Here is a 13,771-nt window from a genome sequence, read left to right as displayed (position 1 = left end):
TTTTTATTTCAATAATTTTTTTTGTATCACAAATGCTGTTTTATATTCTTAAATAACATTTAATTTAATACCAATAAAAATTGAACGACTACTTGTAATCAGTAGCAGTCGTTTAACGTCATTTCCCTTTGAATATATAAAATAATAAGTAATGCGAAGATATCGAAATACGAATAGAATTGCATTATCAAGAATATTCGATGAATCATAAAAGCGCCGTCTTGCGCCACTGATAAGAAACCTTCTTATAAGCCGTCGGAGAAGTCGAGTCCTATAAAAAGCGAAGAAAACAGCATAGAAAGCTACAGTACGACATCAACTGCAGATCAAAATGCGTTATTTCTTACTAGCTGCTTTGACTTTGGCTCTTGTGGTAAGTCACGCCATTCAAAATATTACCAAGTAATTTTATAAATCCTTTGCTAAAGGCTTTAACCAGAGGATCGGCCACCAACGCTGACAACATGAAAATCTGCGATTACCTTGAAGAAGTGGAGAACAAACGAGCGCGTTTCACAAACTCTATTACAGCTAGAGCTATTTCGGTCGGTGTGGAGGTCTCGGAAATGTTAGGAAACGGTTCCGACTTTGCACAGTTCATCAGGGAAAAAATGTACGTTGCTAGCTTCCCTCCCATGACCCAGACCAAGTATCTTGCGAGTTTCCGTTGCAACTACAAGAAAATGATCCTATGCAATAGGAAATATAATAGCAATCCCGAATACAGAAATATCTACAACGATTACAAAGCGCAAAACAATGCAGACGCTAGCATATTCGATATTTCTATCGCGCAAAAAGCTAGAAAAATGCTTAACAGCATGGAAAGTACATCAATTGCAAAACTTAAGTTCAATGACGCTCTTAAAACTTACTTAGATCGTAAGATAATGTTTGCTTCCAGCACTTTCAATCGCTTTCTGGAAAAGGCGAAGGCCGATTACAAATGTACTTATGAGATATATTATCTTTAATGTCAAAATAAAAATAATTTTTGTTGAATAACTAACAAACCTAAATGAATTTGTTAAGTTGTTATCTTACAGACCTTAGATAATGTGTTAGAAACAAATTATACTTTATCCAAATAAAATGCTTCAAAAATTAAAATTCTGAACTCTGACTAAGAAGAACTCTGATTTGTTTTCTACAATGAGCTCCAACATATTCCTAAAGACTGCAAAACTTTTAAAATTGAGTTGCATGAAAGTTTAAAATGTTAATTTGATGCTTGGGGGCGGGATATCTGCCAATCCCCAATGTTTGGGTTAAAAGTGAACTAATTTACATAGACCGCATGGTACAATGCGCAGGCGGCCGCATGGAGAAGGTAACAAAAAGATTCATTAGGGCCAATCAGTGCAAAGCGAGTCGTGGCGAAGGACATGCGGAGAGGACCTGGCCAAAAGCGGCGGGTTGACGGACGGTTGGGTGGTTCAGGTAGTTTCACTACGTTCCAGGTGGGCGGGCCGAGGTGGTTCAGGCCAAGCCGTGTGTGTAAACGTAAACAGCTCGGCCACCAGCCCTGGCTCCGTTGTTTGCCTTATAAATACGCACGCTCTACTTTAAACAAAAGCGGAGTAGCCCATTCCACATCCATATCCCATCCACCCACGTACACGTGCCTGTCCTGCCTTCGACATACCCAGTGTTGTGCGTCAGTGTGTGTGCGAAACAAATTTAAACTTTACACCCAAAGTTGATTTTTATGAGCGAAACTTTAAATAATGGAATTATCTGACAAGAAGTTGCCCAGAGACGAGGCCAAGGAAAACACACAGAAGACCGGGCCAGAGTGCTTAGCCCCGCAAGCGATAATGAAAGAAAGAGCTAACTGATTGGGCCAATATAAAGTTTGCAGTCGCTTCGAAACCAATCAATGTTGTAATTTATGCCGCTATTTTCTCCAAGCCCCAAGCTCCATGCCCCATGCTCCATCCACCAGCTCCAGCCCCATTCGCACATCAGCATACCAAAACCGAACCAGGCCAACATCGCACCCACCAACAGTCGGCCCGTTATTAAATATTTATTTACACTTCAGCTACAATAATTCATTGATGCATCGAGCGCCTGGCACGACACGCTTTCTCCTTTCGCCACCGACTGGTTGGAATCGCTCCGGAGCTGAGCTGAACAGGTTGGGTCGCTGGCGGGCACGACCCGGCAACGTAAACGTCAGGACTAACCTTTGCCCGATGTCCTTCAAAGGCGCCGTCGCTGTGAAAGCAACAGCTGTGCGCTCTCTCTCTCTCTCTCCCTCTCTCGGGCAGCGAGCTTCGTCCTGCGAAGCTTCCTTCGATATCACACTTCCAGTTTCGAATTTGGCCAAAGCCCTCTTATCAAAGCTTTCGATATAGGCGGATTGAAAGGCGGCTCAAGCGAGGGCCATTCAGAAGTTAACCAGTTAACTTGAGTCATAACCCACATACATGCTCCTTAGTATCTTTACAATAATTGACTGATAATTTTTTCAATTGAAATTATTTTATTAATCTCCAACTAATTAGCTTATGTAAGCTGTTAAAATGCCTACCTTTGAATTTATATGCGTGTAAAATGTATTCAGACAATTTTTATAAATACATTTCTTCTAACTATGGTACTGACTCATAAGTAAAAGGAAATTTGTAGTTTTAAGAAATACAAAAGCTTTATGATTGATCCTGGCATTCTCGATTTATATAGAAATTGTAAAATTGTCTCTTTCTTTGTTAAATAGCTTCTAGACTGGACAGTAAAGTTTAAATTGAAACCTATGAACACAAACAAACATAGCTTAGTTTTACAAAAATTAACTTACGAGCTATTCCTTTCAGAAATTAATAATCTGCTCATGCTTTCGAGTATAAACTTTAAAAGTGCTAAGCCACGGATACAGAAAAATAATCTATAACTTTTTTTTTTTTTTGGCAATTTTCAGTCGTCAAATTCAAACAATGGTTTGCCATTGGTGTCCCACGTGTTTTTGCATTTCTTGAAGGCACAAACCAGATAAAGAGCTGAAATGAAGAAGCAGTTAGTGAACTGAATTCAGAATTCGATTCGGAGTAAGCTTACTTGCTGCTTCCCAATCCGATTTTGAAAGGGTACCCAGCGTCCGGCCTCGCTGTGATCCCTGGAAGTTTTGCACGTGGGCGAACTGTTCATCATTCTCGCAGCGCTGCGCCTGCACCGCCTCCAAGCCGGACATTCGCTGCAGAAGATGTCGACCGTGGGGGAGACTTTCCTTGTAGTAATCCGCAAATGTGGAGCGCCTCAATAGCTGCAGACCGTATTTCCTACCCAGCTTGACCAGCGTGGGGAAATGCACCAGGAATTCGGGACAATCGACGACGCCCTCCAGGTGGAACTGATACTTGGCTCCAAACAGGGGCAAAGGATCCGTTTCGCAGTCAAATTCAATGCTGTACACATTGTTACCAAAACGCCGAGCATCCGGACCGGCTGCCCTAAGCCTCCGTATGATCTCGTACGCATCCGGCATTGTGGCTATGAAGAAGCCACCCGGTTTCAGACACTCGGCTGCATTCCGCATCATGCAATCCGCCTGCGCCATTGACTCGAAGCAATAGTGAAAGGCAAACTGGCAGGACACGAGATTCAGCTGAAGCGAAGGATCCTTGTACCGTTCCCGCAGACGCACCAATGTGGAGTCACAGGCAAAGAACTCCGCGGTGAACTTATTCGCAAACTTCGATTTCTCCGCTCGCTGCAAGATGTCCTGATACCGCCGCTGGCACTGCTCCACGGACACCTCGGCAATGTCCGTGCAGATGAGGTGGGAGATGGCAGCCTTCTCCCATTTGAGGAGGTCACCGCCCTTGCCGCAACACATGTCCAGAACTCTGAGAGCATCCCCCATGCGTTTGTTCTGCTTGATCTGCGACATGTACTCGTTGATCAGTTGACTCTTGATCCAGTTGTTGAAGTTCCGCAAGAAGAAGATGGGGGACTTCTGACGATCCTTGCGCCCCGCCTCCTTCAGCTCGTTGTAGTGGTGTGCCACCACATGTGTGTTGGCCGCTCCGACGGCAGCATCTATTTCCAGCTCCTCCCGGTCATCTCCACCACTTCCTTCAGCCTTCCCGCCAGGCTCATCGAGGAACTCCCTGGGTGATTTACTGAAATGCGGCTCCTGATTTCGGGCAGACGTGGACTCCGCTGGACCCTCGCTCTCCTCGTCGTCCGACAGGCTGACTGCCTTGTGTGCACGTGCGAACTGCTCGTCTGCCGCATTTTGTTCGTAATTAAGGCTCATAACTTCTTCTAATTTTCTGTTTTGCGGGATGACAGAACAGTTATCTATCGTTATCTATCGAATTTATCGGGTCAGATAGGAATGGGTGGACGAGTGCTATCGGAACTCGCTGTTATTTCGCGCGTCGCGTTTTCATGTTTTTCGTAAAAAATAAATTTTGGATTTCAATTTATATCACCTGTTAATTGGGTTCAGTTAAAGTTAATATTCTTTATTGTATATTTATCGTATATTACACACAGATAAGGTGTAATAAGTCTAAAAGTACCATCTTTAGGCAAGCACTAGTTAACAGTGCTGTTAATGGAAAACAGCAATCAGCTGTTACCAACTCATGCCTTTCTTAACATAAACATTTTAAATGCGGTTGCTTGGAACTTTGAATAAATTTGGTAAATTATTGAATTATACCCTTTGGCGGGATTTTCCAAAACGCAGCATGGCCTGCAGCAGATTCGAGTACGTTAAATCCTTTGAGCTGGACGACAGCATACTGCCCAATGTGTGGATAGTCATACGAATAGACGGCAAAAAGTTCCACAAGTTCTCCAAGGCGCACGATTTCGAAAAACCAAACGATGAAAATGGTAATAAAACACACACTATATGAATGATCCCACTAAATATTCGCTTTAGCTCTCAATGTGATGAATGCTGCTGCCACGGCGGTGATGCAGGAGTTTCGGGATATTGTCCTGGCCTACGGCCAAAGTGATGAGTACTCCTTTGTTTTTCGCAAAGAGACGGCAGCCTTCAAGCGACGAGCTGCCAAACTGCTCACCTACGTCACCAGCTTGTTCTCCTCCAGCTATGTGATGCAATGGCCCAAGTGGATGCAGCTGCCATTGGCATATGCTCCCTGTTTCGATGGTCGCGTGGTTCTGTATCCTTCGGAGCAGAATCTGAAGGACTATCTCAGCTGGCGACAGGCCGATGTGCATGTCAACAATCTGTACAACACCGCCTTTTGGAAACTAGTTTTGGAAAAAGGTCTGACGAACCAGCAAGCCGAGGCGAAACTGCGTGGCACCTTCTCGGCGGACAAAAACGAGTTGCTGTTCCAGGAATTTGGCATAAACTACAACAATCTGCCGGCTATGTACAGAAAGGGAACGATCCTGCTTAGAAAACGTGTGATATTGGGTGAGAAGAGCAGACAGGCCGTGGTGCCGCTGCACGAGGATCTGATATCTTCGCAGTTCTGGAAAAAACACACCGAGATATTGGGGAAATATGTGCCGGGCACTTACAACGCACCACAAACACTGCCCCGATTGGTGGAGATGCAACTAAACGCCAAGCAACTGGACGATGAGGCGGAGGAGCCACGAAATCTAGCCGATACGAGCTGATGTAATGCTGAAAGAATTGTTTTTAAGATTAAAGTTTACGATACTTCTAAGGAAGTCGTTTTGGAGAATGGGAATGCGATGCCTAGGTTGCTGGATTTAAGGGCAAACGGATGATCCGTAATGGAGAGTGGCTAATAGTTGAACGTTCAACTTATGGCATATATTTTAAGATTAAATCTACACTAAGCTCATAGAAAGACTGTTTTCTACTACTAGTAGTCGTCGTCGTCCTCGTCCTCATCATCCTCACTTGGCTTGCTGGCAACGGAGCCGTCGGCCAGCGGTGGCCGCTGCACCATGGCCGCCGCCTGCATGCTCATCCATTGCTGCTGCTCCTCGCGCGCCTGCTCCTCACGTGCCTTGGCGAACAGCTCTTGCTGCTGTCGCAGCAGCTCCTCCTCCGGAATGCCCAGGTTCTCCAGGCGCGTACTCTGGCGCCGTCGCTTGGCGGCCACCTCCTTGCAGTCGTGCAGAACGGCCTCCGCCTCCTGTTTGTAGTCGTGGAAGCCCAACCGTTCCAACGCCTCCAGCACGTGTTCCGCATTGATAGTCTTCTTGTTGCGCATGTTGCACACCTCGTTCGCCTCCGAACTGATCAGATGAATGAACTCCGAGCAGCAGTTGAGAATCAGCTCGCGACTCTCGTTGGCCACCCGTACCGTGGGCACCAGCTCCTTGATGATCTTGTTGATGCTGGCCCGTGGGAGGGTCAGCTCGTCGTCCTCGGCGCTGGGTGGCAGCAGTTCTTCCTGCGGATTCGGCATGGCGTCTTGACTTGAGCGAACGTAAACAAAGTTGCGAGGAATGCCTTTTCTTTCGACTGCAATATTAAAGTAGTATAGTGTGTGGAGTTGGTGTGACCGTTCCTTGCTAACAACAAAATGTGTTGAAATGTTAACTTATGTTTGTAAATAAATGAAATCATTAATTGATATAAATTAGTTATCTGTCGCGATAGAGGTAGCTTACAAATATATATTTAATATCCTAATATTATTTTTAATCTTTAAATACTGTAGCGTATTATTTTAAAGTACAGACATTTTTTAGTATATGAGTGCAAATGTAATCAATTTAAAAGGAATGATTTTTAAATTACTGTTTGTGTATTTAAATTGGTTGATACGAGTATATCATTAATTGATTTAAGTCAGTTAGCTATCGCGATAGACGTAGTTTAAAATTATATATTTTGTATCTTTATCTTACTTGTAGTCTTTTTATCTTTAATTTTTTTCGTTTGATTTATAGGTGAATAATAAATAATCTAGCTTATTATTTTAAAGTAGCAGAGTATATGAGTCCAAATTTAACCAATTTAAATGGTATGATTTTTAAATTAAAAAAACAAATGTACTGCTATTTTAAAATGCACCTCTTATATATACCAACAGTATATTTAAATAGATGGATATTTCGTTTAGTATTTTCTTCAAAAGAATACTTAAGCGGCTTAGCAACGGTCACTCTGCAAAATAGAAAACAAAAAGTTAAGTTTACCAATTTGCGGCAAATTATCGAAATATTACCATAAAATGGGAGATTACGACTCCGACGATGAAGAATCCCAAGTGGAGAAGCTGCGGCACGCTAAAGTGCCACGCGGAATGTTCGTGAGCGGCTGGGACGACGATGCCGACGAACTGATCGAGGAGGACAAGAACCCACAAAGTAGTTTACATTGAAAATAAGTTGTTTCATTTAACGAATGTACATGGTTGTTTCGTTATTGCAGGCAGCATTGAACGCATGATTCTCTGGGCGGTGAATGAGAACCGCATCAGCGAGGTGCGGGAAATCCTGCAACTGGATGCGGACACGGTGAATGCCAAGGATAACGACGGATACACTCCGCTGCACCGAGCTGCCTATAATAACTTTGTTGACATCGCCAAGCTGCTACTGCAGTACCATGCCGATCCCAATGCCCGCACGGAACTGGGCTGGACACCATTGCACTCCGCCTGCAAGTGGAACAATGCGGATTGCGCCCATTTGCTGCTGCAGTTTGGCGCGGATGTAAATGCAGAATCGGACGGCAAGCAGACGCCTCTTCACATAACCGCCACTGTGTCCAATTGCCGGAATACGGCCACGGTCCTCCTGCTGGACCGATACATCCTGCCGCGCAAGGAGAACAACTCCGAGGAACTGGCCTCGGTGATCGCCCGCCGTACCGGAATGAGTTTCCCCATTTTTGAGGCCGGTGATGAAGCCTACGACTGCGAAACGGGACTGATAGATTAGCCATTTAATAGTCAAACTATGCGCATACTTATAGAATACCTAATGTGTTTATTTCATAAATAATATTTACTGTCGGGCTGATGATTCCGTGGTAACTCGATGGAATTGATAGCAACCACTGCAGCTTTCTGTTAATATGAATGCGTGCATTAGTTTATGTTAATAATATTTACAAAATGCGTAGCAGCGGGCATATATTCCTTCCATATTAATACCTATGATTTTCAGCTGGCTGGTGCTGGAGCACGCACGAAATGCTCGTAGAATGACTTTGTGTAGTTGATCATCTCGTCCTGCATGGCGGCGGGCACAAAGTACGGATTGCCCTGCCCACCCTCGATGGTGCCCCTCGCCGTGTAGCGCATATAGCTGGACACAGTGGTTTCTGGCGGCAGGACAGCGCCATCCTCAATCACGCAGCAGTCCTTTAAAACACAGCGACGTCCCTAAAAAGGGGAAAATATGGGAAAAGTGTTTGCATAAAGTGAAAGCTATAGTCATAGGCATATCTTACGATAATCGCATTCTTGCCAATGTAAACACAGGAACCAATGGTGGCCGCCGAGACGACGGCTCCCTCGCCCACGAACACATGATCACCGATGTGCATGGGGAAGAAGGCGATGCCCTTGCTGAATTGTTTGTACGGCGGCCGGATGACGGAATCCCTGCCAATCACACAGTATCTACCCGTCCGTACGTTGGCCAGATCGCCGCGTATGATGGCGCCGCTCTGTACGATCACCTTGCCATTCAAAACGATGTTTTGCGATCCACAGAGCACCGTGTGGCGACTGACTTTGTTCCCGGAGGCCTGTAAACAATCGGTTTTTGGTCATGATGATGAGGTCATCTTTTTGGGTAAAAAGGAAATGCCAAGCGGTGGGCAGTGCAAACACTTGCCGTCTCCACGTATTCGTCTTTGCTGTAGTACGTATCCGGAATCTCCATGATTAAGCCGCAGTTTCATCAACTAATTTTGAAGCTAATAAAATGGAAAACTGCAGTTGCGAAAATGTTTTGACCAGCTGTTGTGTGTGGCTACAGTGTGCAGTTGGTGAAATACCAAAAAGTGCGGATAGCGCGCTTAGCCCAGACTTACACCACATAGCCGCCAAATTTGAATTCGAAACTCGTTGCGTTCTACTGATTTTCCATTGAAAAGCAAATGCATTACATCAAATTAATAATTAGACGCACGCGAGCTCTTAAAAATTGCGAACTGCCTTGGCGGGTGCATGGAAAACACAGGTGTGTAGCCCACGGTGTTGACCCTGAACTTTCAGCTATAATGCAGCAATCACGATGCACATTTAGACAGCTGCTCTTCAGCCGCAAATCTTCTGGCAGATCGTAAAGAATGTGCAGAATTGGCCGCACAGCTGGTGGCTAAAAAGCGCAGTAAGATCCATAGCGCACTGACCTTCCAAAATGTTCAACTTCCCGCTGGTCCGCGGTTCCAACTAATGCGCCAATGTTCCAATTAATGCTATTTAATAAGCGCGAAGCCCAGCCCATTGGCTTAACCTTCATGGGGCACGCTCGAATGCCCTCACGCGGCGGGGGCGGCAACTCTGGCTAATCATGGTAGCATTTTAATTTGTTTATGTTTTTATCGTTTGGTTCTCCACCCTTCTGCAGATGGAAGCCAACCCATGCATTTGCTTTGCTTCCATATATGATGATACTACGCTTACGGAATGTAAACTCAACGAAAAAACAATATTGTATAAGTTAAGAGGTCTTTGGGATATTAAATACAAGTGTTTTGTGGTGTGGTAAGTGTGGGTATTGTAACTTTTAAGATCCACTTCTGTTCTTAGCTAAACTGCATTTTACCCCACTTGACCTTGTTAGTTTGAACTATCTGAACTTTGCCATTACTGCTTTTCTATGCCAATTACCGCAAACAATTGCGCCAGTCTATTGAAAGCTTTTGAAGAATCCGCCAAAAGCAAAGAACAGAAATCGTTTAACCTTCAGCATGAAAAACCGCATCGCAATCTATTAATCTGTTTGGTGTTTGCACTTTTGAACTTAAGGTTAATAAACTTGAACTTGAATAATGTTTGGAAATTAATTGAGTTGTGCACACAAACAACTCTTGAATCGGTTGATCAAACAAATTATTCCAATTTGTTTCATTTTGGATTTTAAAATGGTGTTCATTGTTGAGTGTGATTTTCAGCATGGCAAGACCGAGATGAATCGGTTATTAATTAAGTGTTTGCTTAAATATACGAAGCAGCTCCGATCATTTTTTAATGCTGGTGATTAAAGTAAATCTAGGCGATAAATAAATATATCTTAGGGGTGGGGAGATCTCAAATTGGAAATCAGCTTACATATTCTTGTAGCCTCAAGGTAATACTTTGTAAAACCCGTAACTTTCCCCAACAGCAATTAGAAGTCCATGGCCGCAAAGGTCTTGACTCTTCGTAGAACGTGTAGTCAAGTGTTTGCCTTACACTAAACCCACAGCGATCGAATAAACTCCTCTGCCACATTTCGACCTTGGGGAGCCACGAAGGAGGGCCGCGAGCTATGTATGTAAATATTTACAATAGCCAACTCATCCGCGACCTTGATGATTGGTTTCTGTTGTATGAAGTGTTGCTGTTGCTGGAAGCCATTAACATTATTAAATGGCCAGCTAATCAAGATCAAGAAACACGCACTCGGAAAATATCCATCTCGGCCCTTACCAACCCCCCCAAAAACAATAGCTCATGATTGGATTGATCTTGATGCTTTGTGGCCATAACATTTTTGGATTGTTTTCTCCGAGACCGAAAACCGGCGGCACTAGATCACATAATTATTGAATGGAAATTGCGCTGAAACTAAAACAATGCCAGTGCTATCCAGTTGTAGTCATGTCGTGTTTAATTGAATAATTGCAAATGGTTTACATTTGTTCATACATATATGTAATATGGCCAAGAACATGGGAGTTGCAATAGTGCAAACAATGAAGGTGAAACGACCAATGAAATTAATTGCAATTAGCTAAATTGAGAAAATATTTATTGAATTTATTTATACGCACGCAAGGTGTAGCTGAGTGAAAGAGGTAGTCTGAGAATGTGGCGAAAAGAGAAAAAACAAGATGGAAAGCTATAGTCGAGCTCCCCGACTATCAGATACCCGTTATTACGTGGAGGTGCTAACGGGAAATTTCAAAATTTTCTGGAATATCGGTAGAAATTGGGGAAATAAAAATGGAGTATAGAAATTCAGCCTTGGGACATTTACTAATTTCTTTGAATTTTTTTTTTTAAATTTGAATGCAGAATTTTAGATAATTGCACCAGAAACATTTAGAGGTATGCCACTTCAAAATCCGATTCAGATATGCTGAGTTATGGAGTTTAGAACTTCAGCCTTGGGACATTTTGTAACTTTTTTGATATCTACACATCACATCAAAAAAATTACAAAAAAATTAAAAAAAAATAAATTTCTAAATTTGAATGCAGTTTTACCGAGAATTGCACCAGAAACATTTAGAGGTATGCCCCTTCAAAATCCGATGAGGATAAGTTGAGTTATGGAGTATAGAACTTCAGCCTTGGGGCATTTTTTAATTTTTTTGAATTTCTACAACATCGAACTAGTATACCCTTTTAGTCTGAGAGTCGGGTAAAATAAAGTACCGCAAGGGAAACGAGTTTTTTGTTCAAGTCTTTTGTTTCAATCGATTGACAAGTAGTAGATAATTGCCCATGTTGGTGTGTATGCTGCGCATGTGCAGTTACATATATATATATACATATATAATAAATGTATACAAATGTTCAGATTGACAGAACAAAGGTGACTATCAGATTCTCGGAATGTGAGTAATTCAAGGATCTTTGAGTATGCACGTTTCTGTCTATAAATGGTTACCCGAGTTTGAGGCTCCCCAGAAAATTCTCTTTTTTGCTCTTAGTGCTTAATAAATTATTCAATTGTTTTGTTTGTAATAAAGTTATATCCCAGTACTACCATTTTAGAGGATCATATAGACAGTTTATTGAAGCTATAATTGTATAGCCTGTTTTCGTAACCTATAATTAAATAAGTTTCGTTCATTTACATGCGTGTAAAAATTCAATTTTGAATAAACGTATTGTGTGATATATTGCGGTTCTGCCTTAGAATTGCCTATTACCCATATGCATTTGGAGTGCTGTCTCTCCCGCGAGCAAACACATTTTGGTTTCGACTAATTACAGTCATTACAATTCCATGCGGTGACCAAATGGCTTCCTCATGTCAAGACCCCAACGCGAAACGAGTAGCTCGCGATTAGCTACGAAGTTTGAGAGCCAGTTCAAAAGCCGAGTTCAAGAACTAACTAACTAACGATTGTCTGACAATGACAGTAGCTCAACAACGGTTGCGAGGGACGGGGTTTCCATACATCTGTCGGAGTTGCCAATGCTTGGGGCAATGAGCAGTTGTGTGAATGAAGCAAATGAATGCGCTTTTCATGTGGTGTATATTTATAATACAAATTATGGTTACGTACGTACGTGTATAACCGATTTCCCACCCACAGCCCAGTTTGGATACGCTTGGATGGGCGTGGCATGTGGCAATTTGTTGCTGTGCCCCCAACAAGCGACCTCAGATTGCCCAAGTTGTGCTAATTAAAACATTAACTCTGCCCCGAGGCTGAATTCGCATTAAATAACGATTGCCCGTGCTTTTGTTGCTTTTTTATTTTCTATTTTTTACTTCTTTTTTGCCAAAATCGATCATAATCAAATTTCAAGTGGCCCCCGTTCGGTAGACGTAAATATCAAAACCAGTAGAGAGTTAACTGTCAAAAAAGCAACGCACGACAACGGCAGAAACAACATTGCTGACAACAGCAACTACAGTGCGGAACATAGTTGTAAGACACATTGTTCGGCTAATGACAGCTGACCAGTTGTAGACAATTTAACACAACTTTTAGGGAGGCTTGAATGATCAGTGATAAACAGATTTTAGACAACTTATTCTAGAATGCAATGCTATAAATTATCCTTTATAATTTATGATTTATTCAAAATTATAGTTTCATAATGTCATAGGTATATTTAAAATACATGCCATAAGGCATTTCTCGAAGCTTATTTGTTTTACGTTATTGCATTGTTCCAATTTTGATTGCTCTATTGGACTTGGCTTACTCTTTTTTTTTTTGCATGCGGGCGCTAATAGTTTTGAACCTGAGGAGAGACCTAAAAAATAAGCCAAAATCAATTTTCTGCTTTGTATGCCATGGGCAAGGCTAACCTCGAGCCACAAGCCACGAGCTACGATTTAGATTCAGTCTCGTATTTGGATCGGGCTGGATTTTGTGTATTAAACATGTATAATTTGATTCAATTTTCGCTTTTTGTTGTGACTCGGCTTGTTTCCACTTCCTTTTTGCCTTTCAGCGGGCTTGATAAAATATGATAGCTGATCGGTATCGGTTTATAAGCCCTCCAACCCACTTAGCACAAAACAGGTGATTAAGTCTCTTGTGTCTGTCTAGTTGATTGAACTTTAAAGGTTTTCCAACGATCTCTCGAAGACTCAGTGTCACATACGTTTGCTTCTCATGCTGGGTGGCCACTGTTTGTTCGGCGGCTGATTGACAATGATTGACAATCAAACTCCAGTTTGTCCATATACCCAGTGTATATTTCCATATAGGTGGCGTGTGCAGTGGCTGGGCTTATTATTATGGCCAAGGCTTCCGCACGAAGTGTGCCTCGGAAGTTGTTAGTGGGTGGAAGTAATTAAATTCGATTTTAGCCATTCGATAACAACGAGAGTGGCGGTCAACGCTTGCTATGTAATTATTTTGTGGGAGTTCTGTGAACTAGTTGCAAGGGTATTGCACCGAGGTCAATCAGTAAGGGAAAATCAAAACCATATTACCTCACAC

At 42.7% G+C, this 13,771-nt stretch overlaps 6 protein-coding genes across 7 annotated transcripts; 3 read left to right on the top strand and 3 right to left on the bottom strand.

The window, feature by feature from the left end:
- Positions 1 to 285: 285 nt before the first annotated feature.
- Positions 286 to 1,093, top strand: LOC113564106. The gene is made up of 2 exons (XM_026979063.1): positions 286 to 373; positions 429 to 1,093. Exons 1-2 carry the CDS (start codon positions 332 to 334, stop codon positions 972 to 974), a joined length of 588 nt encoding a protein of 195 aa, XP_026834864.1. The 5' UTR covers positions 286 to 331; the 3' UTR covers positions 975 to 1,093.
- A 1,377-nt stretch (positions 1,094 to 2,470) lies between these two features.
- On the bottom strand, positions 2,471 to 4,347 carry LOC6541296 (mRNA cap guanine-N7 methyltransferase). The gene is made up of 2 exons (XM_001968893.3): positions 3,061 to 4,347; positions 2,471 to 3,002 (listed from the first exon to the last, which is right to left on the bottom strand). The coding sequence occupies exons 1-2, from the start codon at positions 4,259 to 4,261 to the stop codon at positions 2,920 to 2,922; spliced, it is 1,284 nt and encodes a 427-aa protein (XP_001968929.1). The 5' UTR covers positions 4,262 to 4,347; the 3' UTR covers positions 2,471 to 2,919.
- A 169-nt stretch (positions 4,348 to 4,516) lies between these two features.
- On the top strand, positions 4,517 to 5,806 carry LOC6541952 (probable tRNA(His) guanylyltransferase). Its single transcript, XM_001968892.3, has 2 exons — positions 4,517 to 4,848; positions 4,898 to 5,806. The coding sequence occupies exons 1-2, from the start codon at positions 4,623 to 4,625 to the stop codon at positions 5,611 to 5,613; spliced, it is 942 nt and encodes a 313-aa protein (XP_001968928.2). The 5' UTR covers positions 4,517 to 4,622; the 3' UTR covers positions 5,614 to 5,806.
- Positions 5,751 to 6,514, bottom strand: LOC6543227 (protein Dr1). Its single transcript, XM_026978877.1, has one exon. It carries the CDS (start codon positions 6,375 to 6,377, stop codon positions 5,826 to 5,828), a length of 552 nt encoding a protein of 183 aa, XP_026834678.1. The 5' UTR covers positions 6,378 to 6,514; the 3' UTR covers positions 5,751 to 5,825.
- Positions 6,515 to 7,033: 519 nt separating this feature from the next.
- LOC6541257 (ankyrin repeat domain-containing protein 49) lies at positions 7,034 to 7,941 on the top strand. The gene is made up of 2 exons (XM_001968890.3): positions 7,034 to 7,284; positions 7,349 to 7,941. Exons 1-2 carry the CDS (start codon positions 7,149 to 7,151, stop codon positions 7,858 to 7,860), a joined length of 648 nt encoding a protein of 215 aa, XP_001968926.1. The 5' UTR covers positions 7,034 to 7,148; the 3' UTR covers positions 7,861 to 7,941.
- Positions 7,886 to 8,910, bottom strand: LOC6541225 (dynactin subunit 5). 2 transcript variants are annotated; one of them, XM_026979267.1, is made up of 4 exons: positions 8,764 to 8,910; positions 8,375 to 8,674; positions 8,076 to 8,306; positions 7,931 to 7,988 (listed from the first exon to the last, which is right to left on the bottom strand). In XM_026979267.1, exons 1-3 carry the CDS (start codon positions 8,809 to 8,811, stop codon positions 8,085 to 8,087), a joined length of 570 nt encoding a protein of 189 aa, XP_026835068.1. In that variant the 5' UTR covers positions 8,812 to 8,910; the 3' UTR covers positions 7,931 to 7,988; positions 8,076 to 8,084. The 2 variants fall into 2 exon arrangements, with proteins under 2 accessions (XP_001968925.1, XP_026835068.1); XM_001968889.3 differs by having other exon boundaries at positions 7,886 to 8,306.
- Between the last annotated feature and the right edge of the window lie 4,861 nt (positions 8,911 to 13,771).

Source organism: Drosophila erecta, unplaced genomic scaffold (assembly GCF_003286155.1).
Source record: "Drosophila erecta strain 14021-0224.00,06,07 unplaced genomic scaffold, DereRS2 tig00000055-arrow-pilon, whole genome shotgun sequence".
Lineage (NCBI taxonomy): Eukaryota > Metazoa > Arthropoda > Insecta > Diptera > Drosophilidae > Drosophila > Drosophila erecta.
This window is presented reverse-complemented; position numbering and strand designations above follow the sequence as displayed.

Excerpts from the sequence above, each read along its gene's own strand:
- LOC6541952 (XM_001968892.3), top strand. The coding sequence starts at position 4,623 with ATGCGGTTGCTTGGAACTTTGAATAAATTTGGTAAATTATTGAATTAT. Across the intron at positions 4,849-4,897 it reads AAAACCAAACGATGAAAATG|CTCTCAATGTGATGAATGCT; the intron begins GTAATAAAACAC and ends TATTCGCTTTAG.
- LOC113564106 (XM_026979063.1), top strand. The coding sequence starts at position 332 with ATGCGTTATTTCTTACTAGCTGCTTTGACTTTGGCTCTTGTG. Across the intron at positions 374-428 it reads CTTTGACTTTGGCTCTTGTG|GCTTTAACCAGAGGATCGGC; the intron begins GTAAGTCACGCC and ends CCTTTGCTAAAG.
- LOC6541257 (XM_001968890.3), top strand. The coding sequence starts at position 7,149 with ATGGGAGATTACGACTCCGACGATGAAGAATCCCAAGTGGAGAAGCTG. Across the intron at positions 7,285-7,348 it reads GGAGGACAAGAACCCACAAA|GCAGCATTGAACGCATGATT; the intron begins GTAGTTTACATT and ends TCGTTATTGCAG.
- LOC6541296 (XM_001968893.3), bottom strand. The coding sequence starts at position 4,261 with ATGAGCCTTAATTACGAACAAAATGCGGCAGACGAGCAGTTCGCACGT. Across the intron at positions 3,003-3,060 it reads ATCGGATTGGGAAGCAGCAA|CTCTTTATCTGGTTTGTGCC; the intron begins GTAAGCTTACTC and ends TCTTCATTTCAG.
- LOC6541225 (XM_001968889.3), bottom strand. The coding sequence starts at position 8,811 with ATGGAGATTCCGGATACGTACTACAGCAAAGACGAATACGTGGAGACG. Across the intron at positions 8,675-8,763 it reads AAGACGAATACGTGGAGACG|GCCTCCGGGAACAAAGTCAG; the intron begins GCAAGTGTTTGC and ends GATTGTTTACAG. Across the intron at positions 8,307-8,374 it reads TTGGCAAGAATGCGATTATC|GGACGTCGCTGTGTTTTAAA; the intron begins GTAAGATATGCC and ends TCCCCTTTTTAG.
- LOC6543227 (XM_026978877.1), bottom strand. The coding sequence starts at position 6,377 with ATGCCGAATCCGCAGGAAGAACTGCTGCCACCCAGCGCCGAGGACGAC.